This window comes from Heteronotia binoei, chromosome 15, assembly GCF_032191835.1.
Source record: "Heteronotia binoei isolate CCM8104 ecotype False Entrance Well chromosome 15, APGP_CSIRO_Hbin_v1, whole genome shotgun sequence".
NCBI lineage: Eukaryota > Metazoa > Chordata > Lepidosauria > Squamata > Gekkonidae > Heteronotia > Heteronotia binoei.
In genome coordinates, this window is record NC_083237.1 from 38,837,178 (window position 1) to 38,853,030 (window position 15,853).

Sequence of the window (15,853 nt, forward strand, 5' to 3'; positions counted from 1 at the left end):
AACGAAATGAGGTGCTCTTCCACAAACATACCAACACATCAACACCCACAAAAGGACATATACATAAACCATTTAAATGCATCTAAAAACACATAACCATTCATAACCCTGCATTTAGCTTAACCACGGCACTTGGATAGAAGCTGCCCTTGAATCTATTTGTCTTTGCCTTCAACACTCTATATCTCTATCTCTAAATTCCTTGTAAACACCATCCATGATTCTGGTCATCACATCCACTAGCAGTGATTTCCACAACTTAACTACTTATTGAGTGAGGAAGGTTTTCCAGCCTGTCCTGAATCTACAGCCCACAACTTCATTGGGTGCCCCTAAATTCTATTAGTTTGGAAGAGGGAGTAAAAACCCTCTCTATCCACTTTCTTCACCACATGCATAATTTTATAAATCTCTATTATGCATCCTTGTCTTAGTTGTCTTTGTCTATACTGAAAATTTCTGACTTTCCTCATTGGAAATGTGCTCCAACGTCTTAATCATCTGCAATGCCAACTTTTTTACTCTTTCCAGCTTTGCTGAGTTCTTATTTGAATATAGTGAACAGAACTGCACAAAATACACCGAATGAGGTCTCACCATTGAGATCTGTACAGAAGCATACATCGATTAGCTCCATAGGTAAAAATGTTTATTTTGGCTATAGTAGATGACTGGTTTTTTAATGGGTTTATCAGTTCAGTGCAAGTTTGCATTTCTTCTGATCAGCCTGTCAATCACGTAAGATAATAATAAATGTTTTGCCTTCAGGGGCTGGCTAAAGAACACTGGAGTTCCAAGCAAAGTCCAGATATTGATTTTTTTTAAAAAAAATTTCTTATTAATCTGATGTCTAGACATTCAACCCACTGGGGAATTAAAGCAAAATGAAGCATTTCATTTTCACTGTAAAGGTTAACTATACAACAATGCACACTAGATTCACTAGATTTTCTTCTCCTGTACATATAAGGGAAGATTCACATTTCATTTAAAACTGTTGAATATGACACACCTGACGTCTCCCTGCTGTGTAATATGTAGGAAAAAACTGAAGTATTTTCTGACTTCTTTACTATAAATTGTTCAGTAGTGGGTAATCCACATGTTATGAATGGGACTGTGTGACCCATCTACAATTTTCAGTAGTAATGAACAATCTGAATTACAAAAATATGCATTGTGCTATATTTAACATTGTGTCTGTTTTTGCAGTTCATATTTTTTGCTGAAGAAGGAGATGGACAATCATACCACAGTGACTTATTTTGTCCTTTTTGGATTTTCATCCAGTCTACCAGTCCAATTTTTTCTCATCCTGATATTTTTATTCATGTATATTGCAACCATTGTAGGAAATTTGGCAATTATAGCTGTAATACGGTACAACAATCATCTCCAGAGCCCCATGTACTTTTTCCTGAAACATCTGTCTTTTATTGATATCTGTTTTTCTTCAGTTACCTTACCTAAGCTTCTAGAGAATCTCTGCTCAAGCCAGATGATATCATATGGTGGTTGCCTTGCCCAGATGTTCTTTATCTTTATCACAGCATCCAGTGAAATTTTCATCCTTGCAGCAATGGCTTATGACCGATATGCTGCCATATGCAAGCCTCTTCATTATGTACAAATCATGAACAAATCATGCTGTAGATGGCTAGTAGGAGGTGCATGGGCCTTTGGCTTCACACATGCATTCATTAATACATTACCTGTGTTGAAGTTAGTGTTCTGTGGTCCAAATATTATCAATCATTTCAGCTGTGAATTCCCATCTTTGCTTGCTTTATCCTGCACAAAAACTACCCCAAACTCTATTTTGTTCTTAATTTCTGGTACTACAGTAGCAAGTTTTACATTGTCTGCTATTTTTTTCTCGTACATCCACATACTATCTACTGTCCTGAAGATGCGATCAGTAGAAGCTAAAAAGAAAACCTTCTCCACTTGCAGTGCCCACCTTATTGTTGTAGTTCTATACTATGGCACTGGATGCTTTAGATATATGAGACCCAACTCTGTTTCCTCAGTGATCATGGATAAACTTTTTTCCATCCAATACAGCATTTCAACTCCCATGCTGAATCCCATTATTTACAGCTTGAAAACCAAGGAAATCAAAGAAGATTTAAAGAAATTAATGGGGTACAAATGACTGCTGTTATGTAAAATAGTTATGTATTAAACAAAACAGTAAAATGATCTGTATTGAATTGTTAACCCATGACCATCTACAATCCTGGAAGCAATACAGCCTTAATCAATATAGGGCAATCCAATATTATCTCATGATGAGACAACCATGTCCCAGTGGGCAATTATCACAATCCTTCCACAGTGGCTTTTTTGGTGACTTGATAAGTTCCCTTCATATCCAGACAAAAATGATTGGCTGGTGTTTGCATGATTGTAGTCTCAGTCTACTCTATTCTTTACTAAATGCAAAATAATAAATATCCAACGACTATCTGTATATAGACCTGCCCAGTCTCAATCAACAAGTTGTCTTCATCTCCTGTCCTATTAGCATCCCTCTAACATCTTTTCCCTTGAAAACTTAGGATGCCATAAAGGAGAAATACAGGTTAAGGCCACACACATGTACCTCATGTATTCCTGGTCACTGAGATGATAAGTATATAACTGGTAGTGAACTATTTAGGGTAATTTATTAAAGTTGTATTCCATATCCATTGAAACTATAGTAGTCCTTCAGTGATTTACTTTGAAACAATTCACGTTCCTTTTGTTCATGATACAAATATTCATGTTGTCAATTACTATTGAGGAGCCAAGTAGCTCCATCAGATACCTCTGTCACCAAAGCCAGTCACTTGTCATCATTTTCACTCTGCAAACAGTACCACATGAAGCAAGCTACCCTTTGAGAGAACCTGCAATTAATAAAGTCCATCTATTTCAGACAATGAGCCACCATTATTCTGAGGTTTTCAGATTGTGGAAACAAATACCGGGGGAATTAAGTACTTATGGGAAGATGCTGAATCCTAAGGCAATAGGGTCAAGACACATAACAAACAGGTGCAAACTATGGGCACAGTTAAAATAATGTATTCAAGTTATGTCAGAGCCAAAGACTCCTAGGATGGCAAGACCACTGAGGGTTTATATCACCACCAATGAAAATAATCTCTGTCCATGTACATCTTCTTACTTGAGATCGCTGAGGTCTATCTTTCATAAATCCTTTAATTTCTTAGCAAGTTAATATGGAGTTGTTACACCAAAATTGAAATATCCAAAATTAAAATACACCAAAATGAAAAGGCCTGGAAATATTTTGAAGTAGTTTGCATCCACATATAATGCAATCTGGGACAATTTTTCCATTAGCCTAGAGTACATCCTAGCACATCGATTGTGTACTGAATTGTGAAGTTGTTACCAATCACAATTCTCCTGTCTTAGACATATTATAATGTCTTAGAATGGCCAATGTTATTTATGGAGATAAATAACATTGACTGACATTTGCTAATAGTAACTGATAGTAAAGGGTTTAGAGTGGAAAAACTCTATACCGGGTCACAATATTTAATCCATATAAAACCATAAAACTCATTCTTGCTTGCTTACAAAAACCCCCCCACATATTTTGCAAAAGAAAGAGATTTCCATTGTCCTCAGAACAGCCTTCTTTTTTATAACCAAGTTTTTATAACCTGCTTTAACAGCAGTTTATCAAGCAGAAATTCAACAGATGAGGCTTTTCTCACTGCTTAAAAAAAAAAAAAAAAGGCCTCTGCATCACATTTTTGCTTATTCTGGATAGGCATTTTTTTTAAGCAGGTAACTTGATAGGCTGATCAATAGAAATCATTTTTCTGAAGCAACTACCAATAACAAAGCTTTTTTAAAAAAGAACACTAACCATACCATTAAAAAAATGAAAAGTAATTCTAAAAATTAAGTTGATCCAGGTGGATAGCTGTTTTGGTCTAAAGCAATAGAACAAAGTTGGAGTCCAGTAGCACCTATAAGACCAACAATGTTTTATTCAGAATGTAAGCTTACGTGTGCATGCACACTTCATCAGACAATGTAATGGGGTACAGTGAGTAGAGCTATATATAGTGGGTGGACAGTGGTTAAGTATGCAATGTAGTATGAAGTTAGAATCCAATAGGAAGTGTGTTGAAATCAACAAATTGAAAGAGCACCATGTGAGAAAAATACCCCTAATTACAAAACTTCATAGTCATCCGTTTGGTTGCCAGAGTGCCTGGAGACTAAACTCACACATATCTGCTAAGAGAACATGGGTTTGTCTACCAAACTGGAAGGGACTTATGAGTACTAACAGCCACAACATAGCAACAGCACTCTGTGTCTCCAGAAGAGTGCTAGCCAGGAGAACAGATAGGTTTCCTGTCGCTCCGTGCGAACTCCATCTCGGCCATTGGAGCAGAAGAAGTTGTGCAGCCAGGAACTGTCCAGGCAAGCGGTTTTCATCCTTGACCATAGAATCCACCTTGGGAGGCTAACACCACAAGCAAATACTTTCCTGCCATGACAGACTCCATTACATCGAAGCGGGAGGCTCACGTACTCAACAGATGTCACCTGTGCATGAGGCCATCAAGCTTATCTTAGGCGTGGATCCTGCCAGACTTCCTAAGCCTTTGTCCATCGGAACCTAAGACAAAGACTGGTGGCAAGAAAAGACTGAAGAAGAGGAAGGCCATCTTCAGCCAGAGCCAAGTTCCTTTGTGTAAACCGGGTGTTACCTTAGGTAGCAATTTGACCATCTATTGTCATCTTTTTAGATAAGATTGATAGACTTAAGCACACCTCCACCCCAGTAATTTCTCCCATTCTTTCCCTTAACGGTCATCCTGGAGCCTCCCACCCTGGCCCATTGTTACCTGGAAGTCCTGTGGCTGGTTCCGGTTCTTGGACAGTTTCAGCCACCCAGCAACAGAAGCCTCCAGCTAGGGATCCTTTCTTCTCGCTCTCGCCCCCTCTGTCCCTCCATCCCTTCCTTCCTTCTCTCTTCCTCTGTTTCCATCTTCTCTCTCTCTCTCTTTCTCTCTCTCTCTCTCTCTTCCTTCCTTCCTTCCTTAAGAACATAAGAACATAAGAGAAGCCATGTTGGATCAGGCCAACGGCCCATCAAGTCCAACACTCTGTGTCACACAGTGGCAAAAAATTTTATATACACACATACACTGTGGCTAATAGCTACTGATGGACCTGTGCTCCATATTTTTATCTAAACCCCTCTTGAAGGTGGCTATACTTGTGGCCGCCACCACCTCCTGTGGCAGTGAATTCCACATGTTAATCACCCTTCCTTCCTTCCTTCCTTCCTTCCTTCCTTCCTTCCTTCCTTCCTTCCTTCCTTCCTTCCTTCCTTCCTTCCTTCCTTCCTTCCTTCCTTCCTTCCTTCCTTCCTTCCTTCCCTCAAACATCTGACATCTATGTTCTTTGTGTTGGTTAAAGCATAACTATTTTGGCAGGGGGAAGGGCTGATCACAAAAGGCAGAGATGATTTGCAAGCACCTGAGGCATCAGCAGTGTCCAGAACAGCACATCACTGTCTGTGCAGTGGGGTGTGGCTGAGAGAAAAGTGCCTTAAGTGTTGTGAAACATCATTCTGAATCTGGTAGCAGCTGTGTGGTGTATCAGAGGAAGGGGCTGGGGCTGGGTACCTCAGCACATTGGGTGCAGTGATGGTAAATGAGGCCAGCAGAAGATGTGGGCCAAGTTTAGAGTTAGGGTGGGTCTGTCCAACAAAGGCAGCCATTGCCAGATTGCCTAGCACAGCCTGCCATTAAAACATTTTAGCATATTTTATATGATGTATACCTGCATATATAATTATTTAAATAAACTAGTTAAATCCAACCTCTTGTCTTGTGTCTTCATTGGGGGAAGCCTATGGCAAACAGTGACATTTCCTTTTTAAAGGGGGGGCACAATTATTATTCATAAACACTAGATTTCTGATTCATTTGTTCACTGTTTAATTTGCTGCTCTGTGGTGAACAGCAATGACAGGTCTATAGGGGGAGGGGGAAAATTAGAATGGCCATTGGCTTGTATAACATATGAATATTGAATAAACTCATAGAACTTTACCAGGAATAAATTAAATTTAAGCCCATTTGCCATGAAGAAACCACTATTGATAAAATTTGGCAACAAAGCAAGGTATTATTATTAATGAATCAACATCTGCCGGCAAAAAATTAACTCAAGGCAAACAATGGATATAAATTGGAGAAAGTGGTCCTTGAGACACCCGGCTACTAATGAACAAGCAAATCATTATTAACATTGTTAGTTCCAGGTTGCAGGGCCAGATTAACAATTAGGCCAAGTAGGCACTGGCCAATAGACCCCCATGCCTTTAGGAGCCCCGAGCCAGCTTCCCCCCAGGTTTACCCCTGCTTGCAGTCCTTCCAGCCTGAACTTGCAGCCAGCAACTGAGCTGCTCTTCACCCGACTTGCCTGGTGTGGCTGATGCTGGCATTGTTGCCAAATTTGGCTCTCTCTGCCTCTCTCCTGAAGCTTTGTCAAAGGGGCTTTTGAGAAGGTGCCTGCAAGCAGCCCCATGGCGCAGAGTGGTAAAGCAGCAGTACTGCAGAACTGTGATCTGAACTCTCTGTTCACAACCTGAGTTCGATCCCAGCAAAAGCTGGTTCAGGTATCCGACCCAAGGTTGACTCAGCCTTCCATCCTTCCGAGGTTGGTAAAATGAGTATCCAGCTTGCTGGGGGAAAAGTGTAAAAGACTGGGGAAGGCAAAGGCAAACCACCCCGTAAAAAGTCTATTGTGAAAACGTTGTGAAAGCAACGTCACCCCAGAGTCAGAAACAACTGGTGCTTGCACAGGGGACCTTTCCTTCCTTTCCTCCTGCAGGCTTCAGCAGAAGCCACAGGCGGCAGAGTGGCTGCTCCAACTCTGAGATAGTTTGAGAGGGGCCCCAAGATTTTGACTGGCTAGGGATCTCCACAGGATTTAATCTGGACCTGGCAGGTAGTAAAATTGGGGTAGATCCTATCCTATCCTATCCTATCCTATCCTATCCTATCCTATCCTATCCTACCATTCCACTGAACAAAGTTTAGTATTTTTTTTAAAGAAAATATTTATACTCTACATTTTTTGGCTTGTTTGAAGCCTCCCTCTGATCTAAAGAGCCTTCCTCCATATTAAGTGGCCTTCCACTGAAAAAAAACCCCCACACTAAATATGGAGGAAGTGTGAGGAAAAATACCCCTATTTCCAGAACATCATAGTCACCCGCCGGGTTGCCAGGGTGTCTGGAGACTCAACTCACACACATCTGCTGGATAACGTGGGTTTTGTTTATTTATTTATTTGGGATTTATATCCCGCCCTTCCCACGAATGGCTCAGTCTACCAAACTGGAAGGGACTTATGAGTACTAACAGCCATAACGTTGCAGCAGCACTCCGTGCCTCCAAGAGAGTGGTAGCCAGGAGAACAGATGGGTTTCCAGTCGCTCCGTGCGAACTCCATCTCAGCCATTGGAGTGGAAGACATTGTGCAGGCAGGAACTGTCCAGGCAAGCAGTTTTCATCCTTGACCATAGAATCCACTTTGAAGGCAACTACCTTCCTGCAGTGCCAGACTCCATTACATCGAAGCGGGAGGCTCATGTACTCAACAGATGTCACCTATGCATGAGGCCATCAAGCTTATCTTAGATGTAGATCCTGCCAGACTGCCTAAGCCTTTGTCTATCAGAACCCAAGACAAAGATTGGTACCAAGAGAAGACTGAAGAAGAGGAAGGCCATCTTCAGCCAGAGCCAAGTTCCTTTGTGTAAACCGGTGTTACCTTAGGTAGCGATTTGGCCATCTATTGTCATTTTTTTAGATAAGGTTGATAGACTTAAGCACACCTCCACCACAGTAATTTCTCCCATTCTTTCCCTTAATGGTCATCCTGGAGCCTCCCACCCTAGCCCATTGTTACCTGGAAGTCCAATCAGGTAACCAGGGCTCAAGCTTGTTCACTGGTCAGTTATGGGCATCCTATTAGATGCCACCAAAAACTTGCTATTGGCTACTGCATAAGTCCAGCCCTTATGGTCATTGCAGTGCCTCCACTTTTTCTGAGGTCATGTACCAGATGACCACCTCTTCTCAACCTCTGTACCTCCCATCCCCTAAGGGCTTAAGGTAGTCCTTATAACCTGTGGTCCAGCTCCCCACAGGTGTGCATCTAGCAGTACCACAGTTCCACTGTCTAGATACATCCCCGATTCCTGATCAGTTGAGGGTCCCATCCCCCTAGTCCTCGTTTGTCACCATTGGAGCCTTCCTTGAAGATTACGATCAGTAATTATCATCCTGTTTGTCTATCCATGTGTTGTCTCTATCTCTCTCTCTATTTTTCTTAGGACTGTATGTATGTTTCATGAGCACATTGCCTTGTATGTGAGTTCTATATTTTTCTCGAATAAATTTTAATTGTTTTACTTAATTAGAGTCATTGGTAAATTTAAGCAATAATTTCTGGATGTGTATACTGTATACATAGATTAAAAGATCCTTATTAAGCCAGGTGCCCACCTTGCAATTCCCCAACCTCGTTTTGAGGACATTTTGGCTTACAGAAGTCTCCTTAGGCAGGAAGAACACTACTTAGAGGATGATTGGATGCTATCCAATATCCAGAAGCCAGGATATAAAACTTGTTGAAGAGTCATCAAACCAACCCAAGAAAAAAGAATACTTCGGAGGTGATGAAAAGGGCCATCCCATAGCGCAGGCTGGTTTGAACTATTTTTGTATGGTGTCCTTGGAATGTACTTTCTCAGATGATATCACGTCATCACTGGTATGTTGTAAAGAGTATTGTTAATAGGCCCAGGTTTATGAGAGTTTGGGTGTTGTAGTGGAATCATATTGCTAGGCCTGAGGTTATTAGGATGGCGGCCATGGCCCCTGTGAGGGGCCAAGGGCTTGGGTCTACTATGTGGAAGCTGTGAGCTTGGTGGGTCATTAAGTGTTTTCTTGTAAATATAGACTAAGTAGTAGTACAAACACATAGGCTTGGATTATTGCTACAGCAATTTCTAGTAGGGTTAGAAGTAGAAGTAAAATTAGTGTGAGTAGGCTAATTGAGGGTATTAGGGGTAGTAGTGTTGTTGCAGCTAAGGAAATTAATGTAATGAGTAGGTGGCTGGCTGTGAGATTGGCCATGTCGTACCCCTAGGGCAAGAGGACGAATAAATAGGCTGACTGTTTCAATAAGGATTAGGGGAGGGATTAGTAGTGGTGGGGTGCCTATTGGTAGTATGTGGGCAAATGCTGTGGTTGGTTGAGTGCGCAGCCCTGTTAGTACTGTTATGAGTCATAGGGGGATTGCTAGGGCTATGTTTATTGAAAGTTGTGTGATTGGGGTGAAGGTGTACGGCAACAAGCCAGTTAGATTTATTGTGGAGAGAAGTATCGTTGTTAGACGGGGAAGTGCTCATGGGTGGCCGGTTTTATTAAGGGGGTTAATAGTTGCTTAATAATTAGAAGTATAAGGTGCTCTTGGATAGTGGATGTGTGATTTTGGATTATGCGAGCTTGTGTGAATACGAGCAGGGTGGGGAGAAGGAGGGCTAACAGAATTAAGGGGATTCCTAGAGTTTGTGGGCTTAAAAATTGACTGAATAGGTCTAATGTCATGTTCAGGTTCAGGGGGTTGGTGTGTGTTTTATGGTATGGGGTTGTGGTTGAGAGACGCTTTTTAGTTCCGTTAAAGTTGGTTTTAGTAGTAAGAGTAGGATTAATCAGACTAGCGTAAAGGTGAGGAATCAAGGTGCCGGGTTGAGTTGTGGCTTGCCTTAAGGGGTTTGTGATCCCTCCTCTGGCTTAAAAGGCCAGTGCTCGTGGAGCTGCTTAAGGATGTTTGGAGTATCATTAATGATCAGTTTTCAAAGTTATTGGTAGTTGAGGCTTCAACTACGATAGGCATAAAGCTGTGATTAGAGCCGCAAATTTCTGAACATTGGCCATAGAATAGGCCTGGGCGTGTAGCTGTGAAGGTTGTTTGGTTGAGGCGTCCCGGGACGGCGTCAGTTTTGATGCCCAGTGATGGGAGGGCTCAGGAGTGTAATACGTCTTCTGCTGAAATTAGTATGCGGGTTGGGGAGTTTGTAGGCACTAGTATGTGGTGGTCTACTTCGAGAAGTCGGAGTGTCCCTGGTAGGAGGTCTTGTGTTGGTGTTATGTAGGCGTCGAATATTAGGTTTTCATAGTCTGTGTATTTGTAGCTTCAGTATCATTGGTGGCCAATGGCCTTGATTGTTAGGTGGGGGTTGTTGACCTCATCTATGAGATATAGAATGCGCAATGATGGCAGAGCAATGAGTACTAAGATAATGGCGGGTAAGATTGTTCATACTGTTTCTACTAGCTGGACGTCTATTGTTCCTGTGTGGGTCAAAGTGGTAGTAATTATTAGGGTAATAATGTATAGGATAAATGCGCTGATTAGGAAGACGACTATTATGGCGTGGTCGTGGAGGTGTAAGAGTTCTTCTATGACTGGGGAGGCTGCATCTTGAAAGCCTAGTTGGGCTTGGTGTGCCATGGGGACACAAAGGATTCTACCTTTAATTTAGCGCTGACAGTGCTATGTGTTGTGTTAAACTAGGGTCCCAAAGAGATAAGCATGTAGGTTGTAGTGTTACTAGTTTGAAACTAGGAGGAGAGGGTTCAAGTCCCTCATCTCTTGTTGGGGTGTAGATGAGTATAGGTTCTTCGTGGGTGTGGTATGGTGGTGGGCAGCCATGAAGTCACTCTGAATTAGTGTGCATAGGGCCTGTTATTGATGGGGTACGTTTGGTGGCAAAGGCTTCTCAGATAATGAATGTTATGACAATGGCCCCGGCTATAGAGATTAGGGAGCCGATCGATGAGATGGTGTTTCATAGGGCGTAGGCATCGGGGTAGTCTGAGTATCGTCGTGGCATGCCCGCCAGTCCTAAGAAATGTTGTGGGGAAAAAAGTTAGGTTGACTCCGATAAACATAAGTCCAAAGTGGGCTTTTGTTCATGTTGGGTGTAGGGTGAATCCTGTGAATAGTGGGAATCAGTGGACAAATCCTCCCATGATTGCAAATGCAGCCCCTATTGATAATACGTAATGGAAGTGGGCAACTACGTAATAGGTGTCATGTAGGACAATGTCTAGTGAGGAGTTAGCAAGAATTATGCCGGTTAAGCCTCCAACAGTGAATAAAAAAAATAAAGCCTATTGCTCATAGAAGGGGGGCTTCTCATTTGATTATTCCTCCATGCAGAGTTGCAAGTCAGCTAAATACTTTTACGCCGGTTGGAATAGCAATAATTATTGTGGCTGATGTAAAATATGTGCGTGTGTCTACGTCTATGCCAACGGTGAATATGTGGTGAGCTCAAAGAATAAAGCCCAAGAAGCTGATTGAAACCATGGCTCAGACTATCCCTATGTAGCCAAAGGGTTCTTTTTTCCCTGCATAATAAGTAATAATGTGTGATACTATACTGAAGCCAGGAAGAATGAGGATATACACTTCTGGGTGACCAAAAAAATCAAAATAGGTGTTGGTATAATACCGGGTCTCCCCCCCACCCTTGGCAGGGTCAAAGAATGTGGTATTTAGATTTCGGTCTGTTAAGAGTACTGTGATTCCAGCTGCAAGTACGGGCAGGGCTAGTAGTAGCAGTACCGCAGTGATTAAGACAGATCATACAAATAGGGGGGTGTTGTATTGTGAGAGTGATGGGGGTTTTATGTTAATGCAGGTGGTGATAAAGTTAATAGCCCCTAAAATTGATGACGCGCCGGCAAGATGTAGGGAGAAGATGACGAGGTCTACTGATGGGCCTGTGTGTGCTAAATTAGCGGCGAGAGGCGGGTATACAGTTCAGCCAGTGCCTGCTCCTGCTTCTACCCCTGCAGAGGCTAATAGAAGGAGAAGGGAGGGGGGGAGGAGTCAAAAGCTTATGTTGTTTATTCGTGGGAATGCTATGTCAGGGGCGCCCAATATTAGTGGGACAAGTCAGTTTCCAAAGCCTCCGATTATAACTGGTATTACTACGAAGAAAATTATAACAAATGCATGGGCTGTTACAACAACGTTGTAGATTTGATCGTCTCCTATTAATGCGCCGGGCTGACTAAGTTCAGCACGGATTAGAAGGCTTAGGGCAGTGCCTACTATGCCTGCTCATGCACCGAATAGTAGATATAGGGTACCGATGTCTTTGTGGTTAGTTGAGAAGAATCAACGAGTTAAGGTCACAGGTAGTATGGCTGAGGCTAGATGGCGGGTTGTAGCCCCGCAGACAGAGAAATCTCTTGCTATCAGGCCCTGAAGCAGCAAAGTGCAAATTTGACGCAGCACCCTAAAAGGGTGCCGGGGCTTCTCCCGTTTTTTTAGACGGGAGAAGGGTAGGCTGAGGCCCGCTGGCTTGGGCGTTTAGTTGTTAACTAAGGTATTAGGGGATCGAGGCCCGTCAGTCTGGTGAGGCTTTAGCTTAATGAAAGTGCTTGAGTTGCATTCAGGAGATGTAATATAGAGTTTTACAGGCCTTCAGAAGTTAGATGTGTTGTTGATCTATTTGGGGCTTTGAAGGCCCCGAGTTTATGTTAACCTAAACTTCTAAGTGGTGAGGTATAGTAGGGGGGTTATTGGTAGGGTTAGTGTTGTTAGGAGAGCTGTTGTTGGGGCAAGTGATGATATGGGGGTTTTGAATTGTCATTTACATTCTGAGTTTGTTGTGTTTGGAGGGGTTGTTAGGGTTGTCAGATAGGCTATGCGGGTGTAGAAGGCCAGGTTTGGGAGGCTGGTGAGGGCTAATATTGTGCTGAGGGCTAGTAGTTTTATTGTTACAAGCTCTTTTAGGATTAGTAGTTTTGGTATAAAGCCGGTTAGGGGAGGGAGCCCTGCAAAGGAGAGTAGGGTAAGTATTGTGGTTGTTAGTAGGATGGGTGAGTGAGTTCATGAGGTTCCTAGGTCTAGTCGTGTTTTGGATGAGGAAGTGGCTAGGGAGAGAAATATTGTTGTTGTTATAGCTATATAGGTGATTATAGTTAATGCAGTTAGGCTAGAGTTTCGGTCTGTTAAGAGTATTGTGATTCTAGATGCTTTCTAGAATCACAAAACTCACAATAAATCCTGTGCCGGATTTATTCTCGTCTAAGCCAATTGATTGGAGTAACTGCACTTAGCATAAATACCAGAGTCTTTTATACGGTCACTAAGAAGACCATGTCCACGTATGCCACATCTCTGATGCTGGTGGAACATACAGACATTTCCTTCCAGCTAGCCTGAGAAAGTTGGTAGGCACATATTGAAGAAAGTGGTCCTTGAAACTCAGTTGCCAAACTGTCTGTGAGCAAATGCATTAAAGAATAACATTTAACATTTCCTTCAGAAACTTCATGCATGGGATAAGGAAAGATGAAGTTACTATTTTGTTCCATCACTCAGAGGAATAACACCGAAGGGTAGAGTTCTCTCTGTGTCAAAGAGACACAGAGAGAACTCTAGCCTTCTGTGTTATACCTCTGAGGATGCCAGTCACAGCTGCTGGTGAAATGTCAGGTTCCACAGTGCCACAGCCATACAGCCTAAAAAATCTACAACAACTAACTTCTCCACAGATTTTGTTATAGATGTTCCCACAACTGAAGAGGTGAGTGTTTTCCAATCTAAATGGTACCTAACTTTGTGGATTATGGCTGTCTTCTTTCCATTTGGTTCCTGTTGCTGGTTTTTCAGCAGAGGTGTGATGTCCATAAATTACGAAGGAAGGAAGGAAATTGAAAAGGGGTGACTTCATACTTTTTCTTCTTATTGACACCCCAGCACCTAAGCTTTCTCTCTTGCTATATGCAATGCTCTACCCTCTGCCATACTACTTGGCAGGTTTAACAAGACAACCTACTCTCTTAGATTCTGTCCTTGTGACCATACATTCATTGAAACAGTCCCTCACGTTTTGCTCCACTGTTTGTTATATTTACAGCTTCGTATCTCACTTTTGCACCCCATTTTGGAGAAATCAGGAGGCTGTTCGGATGTCCTGAAAGTCTGTAGGCTCTTGAGTGGTTTCTCCCCAAAGGACACTGAAATAGTAGCCAGGTTCATTTTTCTGGTCTCCATGATACGCCAAAGGATTTTGTAGCCGTAGTTTTATTTGGAAATGATGTTTCTAAATTTTAACTGCACCTTTTGAATTTTATGGGTAATTTTTATTCTTTATAACTTGGTAATCCTTTTACGCTGTATAACTGATTTCTTTTATGCCAATAAAGGTTAATGATGATGATGATGATGATGATGAAAAGGGGAGAGAGGAGAGGTGGAAAGAAAGCAACTTTAAATGCCTTTCCCAAGCTGACTACATGTGTGAAAGAGTCACATGTGGCTCCTGAGCCACAGTTTGGCCACCCCTGGTCTAGAGATTTTAAGAAGGTACTGTGGGGGAATTTTATTTGTTAGGACTTTTCATTGGGTGCATCATGCAGACTATTTTTTAAGGGAATGGGGGCTATTTAAGTTTTATTGCATGTTTGTGTGTCTTGAATTTGAGATATGTAAGCTGTCTCGACCTACAGGAAAAGGTGGAACATAAATAGCTAAATACATTTTTAAAACTGGGCAGTTGTGCTCTGCACTTTATAGAGTTTTATTTTAAAAACCTAAAGTTTCCAAATCTTTTCCCTAAAGCCATTTTAATTTCATTGTTTTTCAGGCTATATATGATAGGATTTAACAGGGGCGTTAAGATGCTATACTGGATCGACACCACTTTGTCCAGTTCTATAAAAGAATCAGAACTGGGCTTCATGTACCCAAAAAAAGCTGCAGAGTAAAATAAGCCAACCACAATGAGGTGGGAACTGCAGGTGGAGAAGGCTTTATTTCTGCCTTCTGCTGTGTGAATTTTCAGGATGGTGGAGATTATGTGAATGTAAGAGACAAGGGTGAGGAGGAATGAGCTTAACCCAAATACTACTTCACTGATGAGAAGCACAATATAATTGCTGAGATGGTCGCTGCAAGACAACGGCAAGAGGGAAGGAAGTTCACAGCTAAAGTGATTGATTATATTGCTCCCGCAAAACTGGGCATTCACCAATGGCAATACATTCACCATCGCGTATAAGAAACCCATTGACCAGGATCCACCCACCAGCTGTCTGCAGACAGTTTTTTTCATAATAGTTGAATAATGCAGTGGGTCACAGATGGCGACATAGCGGTCAAAAGCCATGGCTGACAGGATGAAAACCTCAGCACAAGCACACTGGGAAAAGAAAAAGATCTGAGTGATGCATCCTTTCTGGGAAATGGTTTTGTTCTTGGCAATGAAGTTTTCCAGCATCTTTGGGAGAGTGATGGAGGAATAGCAGATATCCACAAAGGCTAGATGGCTGAGGAAAAAGAACATTGGACTTTGGAGGCCAGCCTCCATCCGAATCACCACAATGATTGTTGCATTTCCTAATAATGTCACTGCAAATATTATTAGAAACAACAAGAAGAGAAAAACTTGTAGATGTGGGTCACTGGACAGCCCCAAGAGTATAAACTCGGTTATTATGGTTTGATTTGCCATGTTGAGTTATTCAGCACACTTAGAATCTGTGGAAACAGAAAGAAATAGAATTGCTTTGCTATTAAGTACTTTAGAAATCCCATTTTAAAAACACATAAAGAAACTGGGCAATTTAAACTCTGAAATAATACTGTAGTGGTTCTGGAAATCATATATGAATAAAGGCAACAGGTTCCAACCAGCTTTCTTGCTAGAGAAAAATTTAAGAGCAATTCCCATTGGCTATGCCAAGGAATCATGAACATGAGT

The 15,853-nt window shown here is 41.9% G+C and overlaps 2 protein-coding genes and 1 pseudogene across 2 annotated transcripts; 1 reads left to right on the plus strand and 2 right to left on the minus strand.

Moving 5' to 3' along the window:
• The first annotated feature begins 1,237 nt into the window (after nucleotides 1-1,237).
• Nucleotides 1,238-2,155, plus strand: LOC132584322 (olfactory receptor 8S1-like). Its single transcript, XM_060256185.1, has one exon. It carries the CDS (start codon nucleotides 1,238-1,240, stop codon nucleotides 2,153-2,155), a length of 918 nt encoding a protein of 305 aa, XP_060112168.1.
• An 8,448-nt stretch (nucleotides 2,156-10,603) lies between these two features.
• Nucleotides 10,604-14,145, minus strand: LOC132583467 (cytochrome c oxidase subunit 1-like; annotated as a pseudogene).
• A 526-nt stretch (nucleotides 14,146-14,671) lies between these two features.
• Nucleotides 14,672-15,604, minus strand: LOC132583469 (olfactory receptor 8S1-like). Its single transcript, XM_060255102.1, has one exon. It carries the CDS (start codon nucleotides 15,602-15,604, stop codon nucleotides 14,672-14,674), a length of 933 nt encoding a protein of 310 aa, XP_060111085.1.
• Between the last annotated feature and the right edge of the window lie 249 nt (nucleotides 15,605-15,853).